The sequence below is a fragment of the Zootermopsis nevadensis genome, unplaced genomic scaffold (genome assembly GCF_977971745.1).
Source record: "Zootermopsis nevadensis isolate Lab colony 2312 unplaced genomic scaffold, Znev_1.0 Znev_ptg000030l, whole genome shotgun sequence".
Classification (NCBI taxonomy): Eukaryota; Metazoa; Arthropoda; class Insecta; order Blattodea; family Termopsidae; genus Zootermopsis; species Zootermopsis nevadensis.
The window spans coordinates 138,742-154,315 of NW_028259162.1; the positions used below are offsets into that span (position 1 = coordinate 138,742).

Sequence of the window (15,574 nt, forward strand, 5' to 3'; positions counted from 1 at the left end):
ATCTTGTCGACCATATGTCACTTGACATAAACCATGTATTTTCCAATTTGGAACACTGTAGCCAGTTGAGAATGTGACAGAATATACGGGGGGGGGATAATTTTCCTCAACTGACTACTGAGCTCCTACCCTTTCACATGGTATCATTCATACTTTATCCATGTTTATTTGAAGGATTATTTCAACAGTATGAATCCCTTCTGTTTTCCTACTTTAGGCACCTCATGTTTATGTCTACAGGCCCAAACATGTAAAACTTCCCTTGGAATGTCATAGGAAGTGAATTGGAAAAGTACTTTTCTGTTTACCTACACGCAAAGGAGCAAGCTGACAAGTTAGGTATTTCAGTCTCATCCTTCTATAAACAGGTCATTCAAATATAAGTAAAAACTGTTTTTTAATTAAAACCAAGCTAATTAACTTGAGTAATGTATCTCATAAGATTGAATTCAAATAGAAGTACAGAAGTTTCTATACAGTCTTTGAAATCTACATACATATACTGTACTAAACATCTCTAGGATCCAGAATTCTCTTCATCCATACTAAATTTCTGTTGTAGGAGACCCTGTTTTTATAGAAAGTGTCACAAAATGCCTAAAACTTAAGTGACTACCTGTCTAGTGCCTGGGTATGGGGAAAGTCGCTCTGAAGTGTCTGACCCACAGCTAGAGCTCTCACTAAGTTCAGTAGTAAATTTTCTGGTTGCCCGAGGAGACGGGGGTGGGCGACGACTGCACACCTGTGACTGGATGTGTTCGCACACACGCCGGAACCGACGAATGTTACCTGCATTCAGACAAACAACAGTGCAAGTTTTGTGCCAGGGGACCCATATGCCACATCAGATTTTTCCATGTGGTTTATCTACTATTTGAATATCACAATTACCGACTACTGGTACTATGCTGAGATTGGAACACAGAAATTGACTTTGAGCAAGAAGAAACCTGGCTGTTATCCCTTTCAGATAATTCAACTGTCAGAGACTCTGGAAGCTGCTAGATTACTGACTGCATGCCCATCATGATCAGTAATAGTTTGTCACGAGCCTCTGCACCCATTACCTGAAAGTAGAGTAAAGGTGATGGCATAGAGGTATTCTTTGGGGCTCTCGCCAGCCTGCTTGGTGATGGTTGACACATCCACCTGGAAGCGAACTTGTCTCTGAAACATGGCTGGTGCCGTTGATCCCCTCTTGTACTCCACTCGGAAAGACATGGGGCTTGACACGCTGTGGCTCAATTCTGCTATCTGCAAAGAAATAGATTCAATTCACTTCAGAACTGGCAGAAAGAATCTGTCACATGGTTTAATTACAAGTTTGATGTTTGTTGCCTCCTACTTTACTTTGTGGTACAGCACCAACTAAATAATTTACGTCAAAAGGTAACTGATAGAATGACTGTGAAAGTGAATCACATGGAATATGCAAAAAAATCAATGTTGTCTTATATTCACTTGGATGCACTGATGAACACACAATGTGGGACAGTCGGTTCCCAGCTAGGACCGTAACCAAGAACAAGAGAAGGTCAACTGCATTACCATTCATCAGACATACTTGATTACACAATTTCCCCCAAAATGGTTCTCACTGGTTAACATGATCCAAAATTATAAATTTGGGTTTGAATAGTATTAAGAATTATGAATGTCTGTTAGTGAAGGGTCAAAGTGCAGTGTTTCAGGGAAAAAGAGAGTCATAAGACATTCTACCCTATTATTAGGCTTTCTCTGTCTACAGGAAGGCCCTCAAAGTGGGTAGAGATTAACAGTACTCATGTCCTAGGCAGACTTTGAACCCACTAACAGTATCAGCAGCACATACTACTTACTGACAGGAAAGCATGAATAAGGTCTGCTTTCACTGTTGCTAGAGGCTTTCCTTTGACTAGAATTGTGAAGGTTTCATCCTTCTCCGTTGTCATGAGGCTACCAAACCAAGACTTTTTGGTGAGCTCAGGTGAGGACTCAGGTGTGAGGTGCACCTCTTCTGATGAAGCTGTAAAGAAATGTACAGGTTTCAATAGGTAGATGCATAAAGTGTCCAGAAACATTTACAGAAAAATGTCTATGAACAAATACAGAAATATTAAAATTTATGAAACTCTTCTCATCTGCCACCCAAACACTGTGACCAACATTGATTATACCATGACAAAGCAAAGACAGCATGCAACAACAGCCAGTAGACCAACATGTCCAGGTTAAGTAACACAGGCTGTGTGATGAATGGGATGAATGACCACCTAACTCCACCCACTGACCCTACTGGTTTACTTGCAGACAAGGACGTAGGGCTATAAGAGTCAGTCTTGGGTACAAATACAATGGGCTGTTGTGCCACTTGTCACATCAGCCTTGACAATGGAGACAGAGATGGTTTCTGAAACACTGGATTGTAACTCCATACTTATATGGCAGATAAACTGAGAATACTTCATTGCATTCAGTCACTGCAAAAGCTTAAAATCTTTAAATGAAAAGTACTTAAGTGATGGGAACTGGAAATCTCATGTATCACTTTTAAACTAAAAATAATCAGCTGTGAATGTATCTAAGTGTGAAGCATGCAGGTACATCACATATCAGTAATGTTCATTCAGGTTTCAAAATAAAATAAATGTGTGACCGACTTTGCAGTTTCCTCCTGTGAAAGCGTGGAGAGCCAAGGAAGCTGTTCTTGATGGTTGTTAGTCTTGACCTCCAGTGATGTCCTGTCGTACTGGTGTGGGGCGAGCCTGGAGGGGTACAAGGTGCAATGTTACTAGTACTTAGACCTGAAACAAACAGCAGATACTTGTAGTGACTGAGCTGCAGGAACATCTGATTCAAACTGATTACATTTTACCCATTTATGGTGCGTGACCAGCACTGAAAATATCAGTATGTAAGTCATATCTGCCAGAAAATAATAAAAGTGTATCTTGAAACACACAACAATATGAAGAAGTTTTCTCTTTGTATGTTGCACCATATAGTAGTTGGACTAAATATAACAAATTAACAAAGCACCCATTCAAATTCAAGGGAACATCCGAGAATCGTAAGTTGAGAAATGTTTCTGTGAATAAATTTTGATGTAGAAAAATAATACTTGAAATTAATTTAAACATTTTTCATAATTATACTGATGGTATATCTTAAACTATAGTGAAACAAGGCACATAATATCTAAAAATAACTATCACTAAAAAAAATAATAATAACACAGATAATACTCAATTTACCCAAGAGATACCTATCCAGTAATATTTGAAGTTATTAGTAAACAATTACAATCATGTTTCTGAAAACTGGAATTGAGCCCATGCTGCTTAAATATAGCACTCTGCAACATAATGATGCTCAGAAAAATCAGAGACATAAACATGTTCAAATTTTCTTCCACAAATTTTGTTATGTTTAGAGATTCAAGCACTGTTACTTAAGTACAAGTCTTAAAACTACCTGTGGAAGTGTCGTTGCTATCAATGGTAGTTCCTCCACTACTATTGGCTCGCTGATGATGAGGTGAAGGTGGAGCCAATGCTGAATGAGCATTAGTGGAACCGTGTGCTGGGCGGTGGTGATGGTGGTGGTGATGTGGAACTGTGCGCTGACTCACTGGTGATAAGATACCTGTGTCATAATTATCACCAGAGGTCTTTAACATAATGTGAATCTTCCTTGCTTTAGGAATTAAAAAAGTAACATCTTCCCTCACAAAAACCTTTGAAACAAGTGAAGAAACTTCACAAAGCTAAACATTAACCACATGCCACTATAGGACCTGTCCATATTTAAATTTCATATCATCATTTGTCAATATGGTGGTAAATGAAAGATGGTGTCAACTGGTTGACACTGTTATTTCATATTCACAAGGTCTCAATTTCAAACCTCAGCAAAGAGACATCCTATCCTGGAAGATTCTTTTGTAGTATCCCTCAGCATCTCAAGTAAAATGGTGGAATAGTAGCTTAAAGTAGCCCAAGATCACTTCCATCCACATCCTTTCCAATTCATTATTCACTGATCATCCTACCAGTTGACACTATACAATCTAGCAATTGCAAATGTCGTTAAATAAAATGAGAACAAATAATATGATGGTCACATGTACCAGTGGCACTAGCAGCAGCCCATTATCAGAAAATTTATACTTGATACAGGCAACAGCTTCTACATGTAGTCAACACATGTCATATGCTTCCAGCAAAGAAACTGTTGCAAAAGTGCAAGCAGTGTTGTACCACAAATAACATGACTTTCATGCTAACAGGCCACAGGGACGGCTTATATTATTCTGAGCTCCACAGTAAGAGTTAAATGAATGAAACTGCGGTGGTAAATCTGCTTACATTCAGTATACCAGCTTATTCAAACAATTTTAGGTTATTTAATGATACGGCATCAACTGCAAGGTTTCCTAGCACTGAACCAAATCTGTAGGTTGAACTGGAAACAAATGTCTATTTAAAGACACTGTAATAGAACCTGGCTGGAATGACTGAGGAAAATCTTAAACAACTTAATTAGGATATGCAATGGTCCAGCAAACATTATAACTGTGTGACTCTTCAATGTAAGTCCAAAGCACGACTCTTCCAACCTGCTCACAACTTTTTATGATAATTTGTATTGTGTTTATGTCTAATATTTGCTCAGCTACAACATTTCATTAATACAGTATGTCAGACTTTACTGGGTCCCTAAACATTTTGGTACTCTACCAGAAAGCGTCGCCGACGCAGCATTGTTGAAAGTTGTATGCAGAGGGCTGGGAGTGGCAGAGGAATTCTGTAAATTCGTAGGATGACTACCACTTCCGGGTGACCGCCGGTTGTGATGTCTTGTGGAACCACTGCTGAAAAAAAAGCAAATTCTGTCACACCAAATAGCCAAGAAAAATATGTTTTTATATTTTAAAATATTATGTATGTTGTCAACACTTTGCATGATTAACATCCTAGAACAAATGTTCCTTGATACATTGAATACACTAAATATAGTATAAGACAGGATATTTAACTGTCTCATTCAGTCAGGATACAATGGATCAACTTACCTATTAGAAACCTACTGGCTTTGTATTAATTGACAGTATTTTATAGTAATAAGCAAAGTAATAAATCCAATAATTACAATATAGAGTGACCATTTAAATGGAAACTTTATGGTAAAATGTAGCAAGAGACCGGAACATGCATAAGAAGTAGAAAATATCGCATATACACAGATATGTCATATTATTTGCTAGCTCTGAAAGGTATTAACAAATAATGGTCATACAATTTTATTTGCCTGTAACAGAAATTGATATGGCTTCAAAGAGTTTTCACTGGGCCCAACATCTTGTTCCACTGCTTATAAGGGTCAAAATAACGTTCATTCTGCTTTCCTTATTAACTCTTCAAAATCCCAGTGGTAACTATATGTACCACCCACCAAGCAATAGCTCTACAATTTGCCCACAGTGTATCAATTGGTTTCATACAATTCTCACAATATTTTCCAATTGTTTCTTTAAACTGCACTGACCAAATGATCTTTGTAATGGAGACAGATTGTGTTTTGTTTGAGGTATGGATTATTAAAAATTGTTTAGACAAGCCTCGTGTCCAGTTACAGGACAGCATATATGATTGGACATACTTGAACTGCTGTCTGCGTGGTGTAAGCGGAGAGCCCTCACTGATCTGACCAAATTGATATGTAGCAGTCCCATTCACTTTGCATGTGTCAATTCTTTTCCGCGGTGGGTCACTGGACTCTGATCGAACACGGACAATTGCCTCTGTGTCATCCTCGAATGCTGGGCGGCGACGCTTTCTCTCCAATAGAAGGAAGTAGATAACTTTCTCTGTGTTATGGCTGTCAAAGAGTAAAAGCAAAAAGAATTATTGTTAAACAAAATTTAGATCTCAGACCAGACTCTATCTATGATCTGTACTCAGGACCAACATTCACAATAAGAATTATATATAAATTTTAATTGTGTGCTTGATATCCAACAATATACCACTAGATCTCGGCAGAATATTTTAACTACTGTAGAATTCCTAGTGACCATGTCACAAATATAGAACCAGCAAAACTATAAAGAAAATTTACTTTACTTACTTTGGACTGAGCAATTCCTGAATGAGTTTGTCACGATCCTTGAAGCATCCAAGGCTGGAAATGGCCTGGAGTACATCTGGATCCATTGCATCGATGGAGGGAATAATGTGTGTCTGAACCACTTCCATCATGGAAAGTTCTAATTCTAGCTCTCCCTTCCCACCAGCTGTCACCCACGGGTGGCGATTAATGTCTGCCAGCTAGAAGCAAGTGATTCAGTGTGTTTAAGGAACGCCCTCCAGTCCACAAGACACATCCTGAGGTGACTGAATAATGCCATGAAAAATTTGCCGGGATGGCTGCCCTTCAAGCAAGGAATTAAACTTAGGACTCCCAAACACAAAGCAGAAATGCTAACCAGTGCAACACAACATTCAGTTAGTTTACTTAAGTATTGTTCTGTTTTACATAAAGTACACACTTTCCCTCTGAATGAATGTGATGTTTACCGAGAGTCGCTTATCAGGGTTGACTTCTATCATCCCTCTTAAAAGATTCTGGCAGTCTGGTGGCACAAAGTGTGGAATATGGAACACACCATGTTTCACCTTCTCCAGCAACTGCCTCAAGTTGTCGTCATCAAATGGGAGAGCACCCACCAGTAATGCATACAGAATTACACCGCATGACCATACATCAGCCTTACGACCATCATATTTCTCTCCCTGCAATTTAAAACAGTCATTGCTTTTGAATATTTCAATGTGAGATAACAAATTCCCTATTAAAAACCAAGTAACTGCCAGCTGAAAGTGCAAGTGGTAACACATTCATATCCACCAATCGAAATGTCTGATATAACATGTCATCATGCTAATCTTCTCTACTCAGTCATCTTAACTGCCTGGGCCACGCTGGTAAATCTAGAATATCACCCGGTATAAAAATGAGACTGAACAGTGTGTGTGTATTTTGAAGTCAGTATTCCTACGGCCATCCTAGAACCTTTGAACCAAAGTAATCTGGAATAAACAAATTTGTATAGAATGAATAGTGATGACATAAAGATTACTAAAACATATCAATGTGTCTTCAGTTTGCAACTGAAATATAAGTATTTAAAACTTGTTAACATGGATAGAGACTTGCATATCTGAGAATTGTGGTACAAGACATACAACTGTGAAAGTGGTACATACCCTGATAACTTCTGGACAGGCATAGTGAGGTGAGCCACAGCTGGTTTCAAGCATGCTGCCAGCTGGCTGCAATGACGCCATACCAAAATCAGCAATCTTGATATTGTTCTTCTCATCAAGCAGCAGATTCTCAGGTTTCAGATCTCTATGACTGAAGAACACACAAATAACGTGTTTCCATCAAAAGGGTCACTGGAATTTACAAACACAATGCATCACACCAGTTGGTACTTTCAGAACTAAAGTTTAATACACAGATGAAACCTTTCCTTACTTGCCGTACCCAACTTAAAGTCAGTCACATGAAATGCTTCCATCATTCAAATTCACAATTACAAATTTCTATCTTTGCAGTAATAACATTCAGGGTAAAGACCCAAGTCATACAGACAGAGTACTTGCCAGATTGAGTGACTATGGCAGAAGTCCAGAGCTGATATAATCTGGCGGAAAAACCGTCGAGCTTCTTTTGGAGTAAGACGACCTTTCTTCACCAAGTAGTCAAAGAGTTCACCTCCAGAAACATGCTCCAGTACTAAATATCTGCAGTAAATGTGAAACAATATAGGGCATTATCATGATGACTGCAGTTTTGAGCATGACTGAGTCTGTCACATGTCAACACATTTCTGAGGTGGCAGCCCCCATAACGCAGATCCCACTACTCTTATTGACAGGATGATAATGAGGATGTTTCCCCTAAAACATTGGTACCCACCTACAATACCACATGGTGTTACAACCCAGAACCCCAACAATATTTTCACTGCCATGAAAACTCAAATTTAATTTAAATTCCAATACTTTAAGTCTGGTAAAACAAAACTAATGATCAGTGTTTCCAGTGCTGTGACATGTCCTGAAATTATTTTTTTTTTTAGTGACAATATATAAAAATATTTATAACATCTGAAAATGATTTTTTCAACCAGAGCTTATAAGACACTAATTGCACAGATCATGCATTGTAAGTGACTACTGATAATATCTTGTTAATCATGACAGAAGTCAAGTGGAGAAACTCACAGGTATTTCTTGTTCTCATACACATCAGACAGTCCTAAGACATGAGGGTGGTCAATCAGCTTCATTATGGCTATTTCTCTCTCAACCTAGAACAAGGAACCCACAATAATAATCGCTCAGAAAGATGAATGACACTACTATAAGTGCAGTCTGAGTCACACAATCCAAATAACCCGGCACATTCAACTACGTTCATTGGCAAAATACTGGTACAAACTTCAAAAGTATTAAATTTTAAAAGGATAGATTAACATCATACAAGTAGATGTTTGAATCACTGATTAAAGAAACTACTACAAGTAATAAAAACTACAATCAGTACAGTTCTTCAGTTACATTCAAAAGAAATGCCTCTTCCTCTTTTCCCCTCAAAACACATAAAGATTCTCATTGCAACAAAGGGCATTGACATATTCTGTGATGGAATAGTGAAATCAGGAATTTCTTAACAGAAAGAGATAAGGAGTGAAGGATATTGATAATTATGATCAGTCACTATAGTAGACTCCTACAATTCATTGTCAGTATACCTAAGGGCATCATAAATTTATGGAATTTTCAAAGACTGCATTGAATTGAAAGTGAATTTAGTTCAAAATTATAATCCTGAGCACAAGAAATAGTTAATTAAATAACAAAACAAAGGATCACCAACTTATAATAAATGCAAAGGAATGCATCTGCAGGAAAAATAATCAATTTATATTTACAGTATACAGTATTTGCAGTGTCATCACGAACTTCAGAAAGTTAGTAACATCCTGTGAGATATGAGGTTCTCAGGGCAGTGAACATCCACATGCTACTGTAACCCAGAGGACCAACCTCAACAAGTTCTTGCTGCATTACTCACATTACCTGCCCATCATTTTCTCTACTGCAATCCAGACACATCCAGGGATTTAACTGCAGAACTGTGAGCTCTAGCATGAAGGCACTAAACAACAGTTTTTACCAAGCAGTCATCATCACTTGTTGGTACAATATAAAGCAAAGCCATCCCATTACATGCCAAAGTTGGAACTTAGGAAACAGGAGGTCTAGCTACTACTCATTCTCAACCTTGGCACTAGAAGGGGTTGAGTGGTCATGCTTTACCCCTGGGAATGGACCCTGGTACCCATTGAACAGGAGGTTGGCTGGGCCCCAGAGCTAGTCGATGTAGAAGCTAGAACAAAATCCTCTGCCTCTGGTGTGGATCAAAGCCCGATCGCCCAAACCATAGCCAGTCACTCTACTGACTGAGCTACCTGGCTCACATTTGTATAAAATACAGACCAATAATAAGGATGGTTATGAGAAAGCCAATATTGGCGAGCACTGAAAGTAAACTAGTCCGCAGAGAAATGTAGGCAGAACCCCCTAGACAATAAGAGGTATCAAATATACATTCCCTATGTGAAATAGCCAGGATTGACTACTCCATTTCAGGATCAAGAGCTCTGTAGTCTCTTAACATGATGTAGGTCATAAAATGTTACCAATACTTCATAAGAAATATGACATACTTACACACAGTGTGTCCCAAAAAGATGCATACACAATGCTGATGTATGTAATGGCTGTGTGTATACATTTCTTTGGGACATTCTACACACACAGGCCAACACTGAAGATAGTACGAGATGTGCAAAGTTGGCTACTTCACACCATCTCTAGCATTAGCTACAAGGTACTGCCAACATTATTACAGAGCTACCTCATATTAAGATACTGCAAAATTTTGCTCTGGAGATGGGCTGGCCAGTATGTGGTAACCAAAACTGGCTACCTCATAAATATCCATCTGACTAATATTGTTACAGTAAAGATATTTAAAAATTGCTTATATTCCTTATACATCTGTATAGCCCAAAAGCTTATCAAGGGCCTGATTATTTGATATGTCATTGAATAACAGAGATAACATGATTATCTGTGTACCCAACATCTTCAATAAGACTTAAACCCAGGACAGTTTTCAGATTTTTAACCCTCCTGTGATCTTGTCCTGGTCTAAAGGAACAAGCATGCCAAGTCTGGTGCAAATCTGTGCGTGCATCTCCAGATACGGGGAAGCAAACAAACACAAGTAAATATAACCACAATTTCAACTTCATATACAAGAAGAGCTGCATTTGGGATATTTTCTAAATCCTCAAGAATGTAGAAACATTCTGTTTTACTGAGAGTAACATTATTTCAACAAATGAAATACAGTGTTCTGGAGCCTGCACTAAAAATTTCAACACAATCCATTCATGCACCAAAATAAAGTTAAATGGGTGAAATATAGTACATTTGTGGACAATTACCATTCCGTCATCTTCAACCAAATTACCACTCACCTTCATTAAAACAGATTCACTTAACTTTTCCCTGTTAATGATTTTGATTGCCACCTTTCTGCCCATTACACAGTGGACCCCTAGCTTCACCAGCCCTGTGAAAACATACCACATTATTTTCTCTTTCATAAAACATATGAAAGTTGATGTTCTCTAGTCCACTGCATGGCTATTTATGGTAAGAAAGCCCATCTGCTATCACTGGTTTCCAACGCATTAAATACTGTTGTCATTCCTCACCACACAACTCCTGGTGAAACCTATCATTAATAGTATGTATAGTACTGTATGAAGATTTCTGTACTGCAGTGGAGGGACTTCTGTTTTCGTAAATGAGCAAACAACTAAACTGTTGCTCTGGTGTACAATCCTACTTCACATCATAACAGTGTGTTTGTGTGTATATGTTCTAAACCAACCAGCTTTTTCCATGAACTCAAAATACTTTATATGAATATTTTGCTATGTAATGTTCATTGTCACTCTTAATGTAAGCAAAAAACATGAACCCATTCTGTACATGTCTCATCTTTCAGCTGAAGAGACTGTACTATCACCTATCAGCAGACAAATGAACTTCAGATCACATACACCAAATGTGACATTAAGAATGCCAATGAAACTTTTACGCACACGGTAAAGTCCACTCCCAGAACCTGTATAGGCCTACATCAAACATGCTTCAGACACAATAAAATATTGTGGCGTTAAACTTCGCTTCACATATCACATTACAGAAGGTGGAGTTCATATGCTCCACCTGGTATCACAACAAACAACAGTCTACCCTGATATCTGAACATACCATCCTATCTCCCACACTGAATTATATTAAACACAGTAACTTTACAATTTTTTTAAAAAAAGATCAAAAACATTTTCTCATTTTTCTTAGGGGTTTTGTATGAATAAAGTCAACAAACTAACCCCCCCCCCTCCCCATTAGTTTATGCTGAATTTCATCTGAATGTACAACCAAAGTGAAGGAGTGATGACAAGGGATAGGATGAAAAACAAAAACAACCTTCCAGCAAGCTGTACACAAACCTGTGACCAATTAACCAGAAATTCCAGAAAGTTCCATGATTTAACATTCATTTCCTTTATAACCATAGGCAAGGAACTGATTTTGCCACATATTGCTGATGGAAGAAAAGACGTTACTGGTGAAGCTAGATCTAAAGAAATAACGTTGTACCTTTGTTGAAGATCAACTGACAGAGAACAGAAAGCTATTCTTGAGTTTATATGGCATATAAACTACAAAAAAATATATAAATACAGGGTTTCTGTCTTCAAATTGTGTGGGTAATCAACAGGAAATAAATTTTCAATGCTCTTGTAAAATATTGGCATGTCAACTCAGAGTTTGCTGACCTCTGTCCAATTGTCAGGAACATACAGAGAATATCTGGTTTGGAAGCATATGGTTCCTAACCTGCATGAAAGTTTGACCAAGGATGTTAGTCATAAATAAGTGCATTAAAATCACAATTTAAAATTTTGTATGAAGAAACATGGCCACTGCAGCATACAAAAAGCCAAGTTGCTATCCCACAGAAATATGTAAAGTCACCTTGATGAAATTAGGAAAGAAGTTTGAAATTACCTGATACAATAAGCTGTGGAAAATATGAATAGGAATTTGGTTGGCATTTTGTAGCTCAACCCTCACAAGAGCAATGCGTGTAATATGGTTTCACTGTAATTGTTGGTGATGTTCTAATTTTATAACCAATCTAATGATTTTGGGGGTCACAGTGGTCATGTGGTCTGAGGCATGGGCCTTGGGTTCGAATCCCACTCAAGCCATAGGTAATGTACTGTTAAGTTAATTTTTAAGGAAGATTGTCACTAGACATGTATTCCACACATCATTAGACATTATCAGAAGATTTACAGAATGTCCATATAGGACAGATTGTAAATAATCAGGGAAGTTATAAAAAAAATAATGATTTTAGACTCTCCTGTGTCAATTTACTATTATGTACACTTTTAAAATTATAAAACATAAGTTGCAAAACTCATAACATAAAACAGTGCAAAATAAGATATGTTGACAACTGTCACAACTGCAGTCAGACATAACATCTGATAACTCTGCATTCCTCTATCGGTCTCCGTAAAATTTTTAACAGATACAACTGTAATGCCAGTGATACATACATACACTCACTGCTTATTAATTGTTATAATATTTGCACCACTGAAATTTTGAAGGAATGTCATTGCGGCATAGTCTGGAAGTAAAATTATTCTGTCACACAAAACCAGTAGCAAAGTTCATACAGACAAACATCTGTGCGATACAGAATAAGCTGAAACAAGAGGATCATTTTGTACCCATAAACCCTGAATTCTGATAGTGCAACTACTAAAACTTTTTAAAAGAAATGTATTTACATAATCTGTTATGAACTGTGGAAATGGGCAGAAATGTATGTTTTCACTCGTATGCGTGTATCAAGTCTCCTTTTATAAACCATTTAATATTTGTGAAAGTATAGGAGGATCTAAGCAAATAAAATAATCATCAGACTAATGTGTTGGTAAAAAACACAGTTCTGAGTACTTTTCTGCAGAAAGATCTGTAATTTCACAGAAAAGAAATAATGTGTTATTACACACTAATATAATGGCTGCTTTTTATATAGTAAACAGTATATTTTCTTTGTAAAAACAACTACAAATGCACTAAGAAATTTTCAAAAAAAAAAAATCTAGCTTTTGGAACATGGCACTGAATAGCATTGGTTCATACACGGATCTTCATATATTTTCCGTGGTACACGTTACTTTGTATGTACATTTCCCTCACAGCCCATGTTTTAAATAACTATCGCAATTTTAAACGTCGACGGCCACTTCAACTATAAGAAGCTATCGGCCGTTTTACAGATGTGTTCGTGCGGTCATGGAAACACGCGATTTACTTCACCTGTCTGCCCTTTGCCAAGGGTCTTCTCGAGCCTGAAGGGCCCAACATACTGGTGATGCTCGCCCACTGTGGGATTATGTTCCTTCTGCATGGCTCACAAATACAAACAACCCTCTTTGCTTATCCTTAGACGCCCCCCATTATCCCTTGTCACAACAACACTTCACGCGTCACGAAAATAAATTCCTACATTATAATATTGAAGCGCTAATATATCCGTCATATTCGTCCACTGCCCGTCACTATTAAACGATGAACAATTGTACGTCGCCATGTTGCAACCATTTTCATGCCCCCTTTTCGTTCCAACCCCTGCTTGACCGGGCAAACGCAGTAGGGTCGCGAGCAGTTGCAGGGGTGTGGGGGCACATTCCGAGTGCTGCGCGATTCTGCGCCTACCGCCTGGCTAACCCCTCCGCGCTCCAGCTGTCGGAATACCAATATTCCATAATCCACAAACTGTTCCGAAAACTAGACACCTCAAAGATGTAAGATATTTTTGTTGTATTTAATTATGCTATCAGTAGCTATAATTAACACAGAAGTTTTACTAGAGGCTAGTAGACAGGTGGGGCTAGAAGTAAATTCAGAAAAAACCAAGTACATGTTAGTATTTCGTCGTCAGCAGACGGGGAGGGGGGGGGGGTAGAATTATCTTAGGGTAGCTAATAAATCCTTTGAAAGGGTTACAAAGTTCAAATATTTTGGAAAAACAATAACAAATCAAAATTATATTCAAGACGAAGTCAGGAGGAGACTAAATTCCGGAAATGTTTGCTACTTCTCAGTTCAAAATACTTCGGCTTCCCGTCTGATTTCTAAGAACCTGAAAATTAAAGCATACAAAACAATAATCTTGCCTGTTGTTTTGTATGGGTGCGAAACATGGTCTCTCACTCAGAGGGAGGAACACAGATTGCAGGTGTTTGAGAATCGGGTGTTGAGGAGGATATTTGGGCCTAGGAGAGAAGACGATGGGGCGTCGAGAAAACTGCATAATGACAAGCTTAAAAATCTGTACTCCTCCCCCAATATTGTCAGGGTGAGAAGAATGAGATGGGCGGGGCATGTAGCACGCATGAATGGGACAAGAGGTGTGCACCGGATACTGGTTGGGAAACCTGAAGGGAATAGACCCCTGGGGAGACCTAGACATAGATGGGAGAATAATCTCAGGCGTGATCTATGGGAGATAGGAGTTGAAGGAGACTGGATTTTGTTGGCCCAGGACAGAGTCTGGTGGAGGGCTTTCGTTAATTCGGTGATGAACCTTCGGGTTCGGTAAGCCATCTAGTTAGTTAGTTAGTTAGTTAGTTAGCTATAATGATGCAAGGTACAAAAACTTACCATTTTCTTTCAAATAATTGGGCTGGAGATAACTGCACAAAAAAAAGCTTCATAAATTCTACTGTTCACAGAACAATATCAGATAATCAAATCAAAGAGAGGGTGGTGGGTAGGGCATGTAGCATGCATGGGGAAATCTGATGGGAAAGGACCACTTGGACAACACAGGAGTTGATTGGAGGATAATATTAAAATGGATAATAAAAGTGGTTCGAGTATGTGGACTGGAAACGCTACAGTAATGGCAGCGTGATGAGATTTACAAAAAGAGAACCATACAGTAATACACCTGCAGCTTCAGTTACAAGGTCAAATAACGCTGTGTAGGTCTGAAATAACTACACCTAAAACGCAGGAACACAGAACACAAGGAAAAGTGGCAATGGAGATCGATACTGAAAACCTGCTGACTGCTTGGGGTATGAAGTGGCAAGAATCAGTATCTTTTTAGATGACACAAAATTAAGCATTTCTGGACTTGTGAATCTTCAGTCTTATTTCCGCAGACACAATAAATCAGGATTCTGAATATGAACTCCATGGATTCCTTCTTGAGAACCAGAAGTTTCTCAGCTATTCAACAAATTCCTCACATTTTATATTGAATTGAATGTAAAATATGCAATTTCATGTTCTTCCTTTCTCCTGCTTGTTACTAGCTGAGAAGATGCTTCAAATTTCATGGC

At 38.2% G+C, this 15,574-nt stretch overlaps 1 protein-coding gene across 5 annotated transcripts in view; it reads right to left on the reverse strand.

The window, feature by feature from the left end:
- sff (BRSK family serine/threonine-protein kinase sugar-free frosting) overlaps window positions 1–15,574 on the reverse strand; it is a 28,066-nt gene that overhangs the window by 10,255 nt on the left and 2,237 nt on the right. For 2 of the 5 annotated variants that reach the window (XM_022070654.2, XM_087358400.1), the window contains exons 1-14: window positions 13,542–15,571; window positions 10,601–10,695; window positions 8,274–8,359; window positions 7,650–7,790; window positions 7,248–7,398; window positions 6,558–6,773; window positions 6,109–6,308; window positions 5,641–5,859; window positions 4,719–4,849; window positions 3,454–3,624; window positions 2,640–2,783; window positions 1,839–2,005; window positions 1,068–1,254; window positions 617–789 (exon numbers count right to left, since the gene is read on the reverse strand). In XM_022070654.2, coding sequence (XP_021926346.1) covers window positions 617–789; window positions 1,068–1,254; window positions 1,839–2,005; window positions 2,640–2,783; window positions 3,454–3,624; window positions 4,719–4,849; window positions 5,641–5,859; window positions 6,109–6,308; window positions 6,558–6,773; window positions 7,248–7,398; window positions 7,650–7,790; window positions 8,274–8,359; window positions 10,601–10,695; window positions 13,542–13,632 — 2,172 coding nt within the window. In that variant the 5' untranslated portion in view covers window positions 13,633–15,571. Of the gene's footprint in view, window positions 1–616; window positions 790–1,067; window positions 1,255–1,838; window positions 2,006–2,639; window positions 2,784–3,453; window positions 3,625–4,718; window positions 4,853–5,640; window positions 5,860–6,108; window positions 6,309–6,557; window positions 6,774–7,247; window positions 7,399–7,649; window positions 7,791–8,273; window positions 8,360–10,600; window positions 10,696–13,541; window positions 15,572–15,574 lie in introns of those variants that run through there. The other 3 variants (XM_022070655.2, XM_022070653.2, XM_022070657.2) reach the window with 3 other exon arrangements.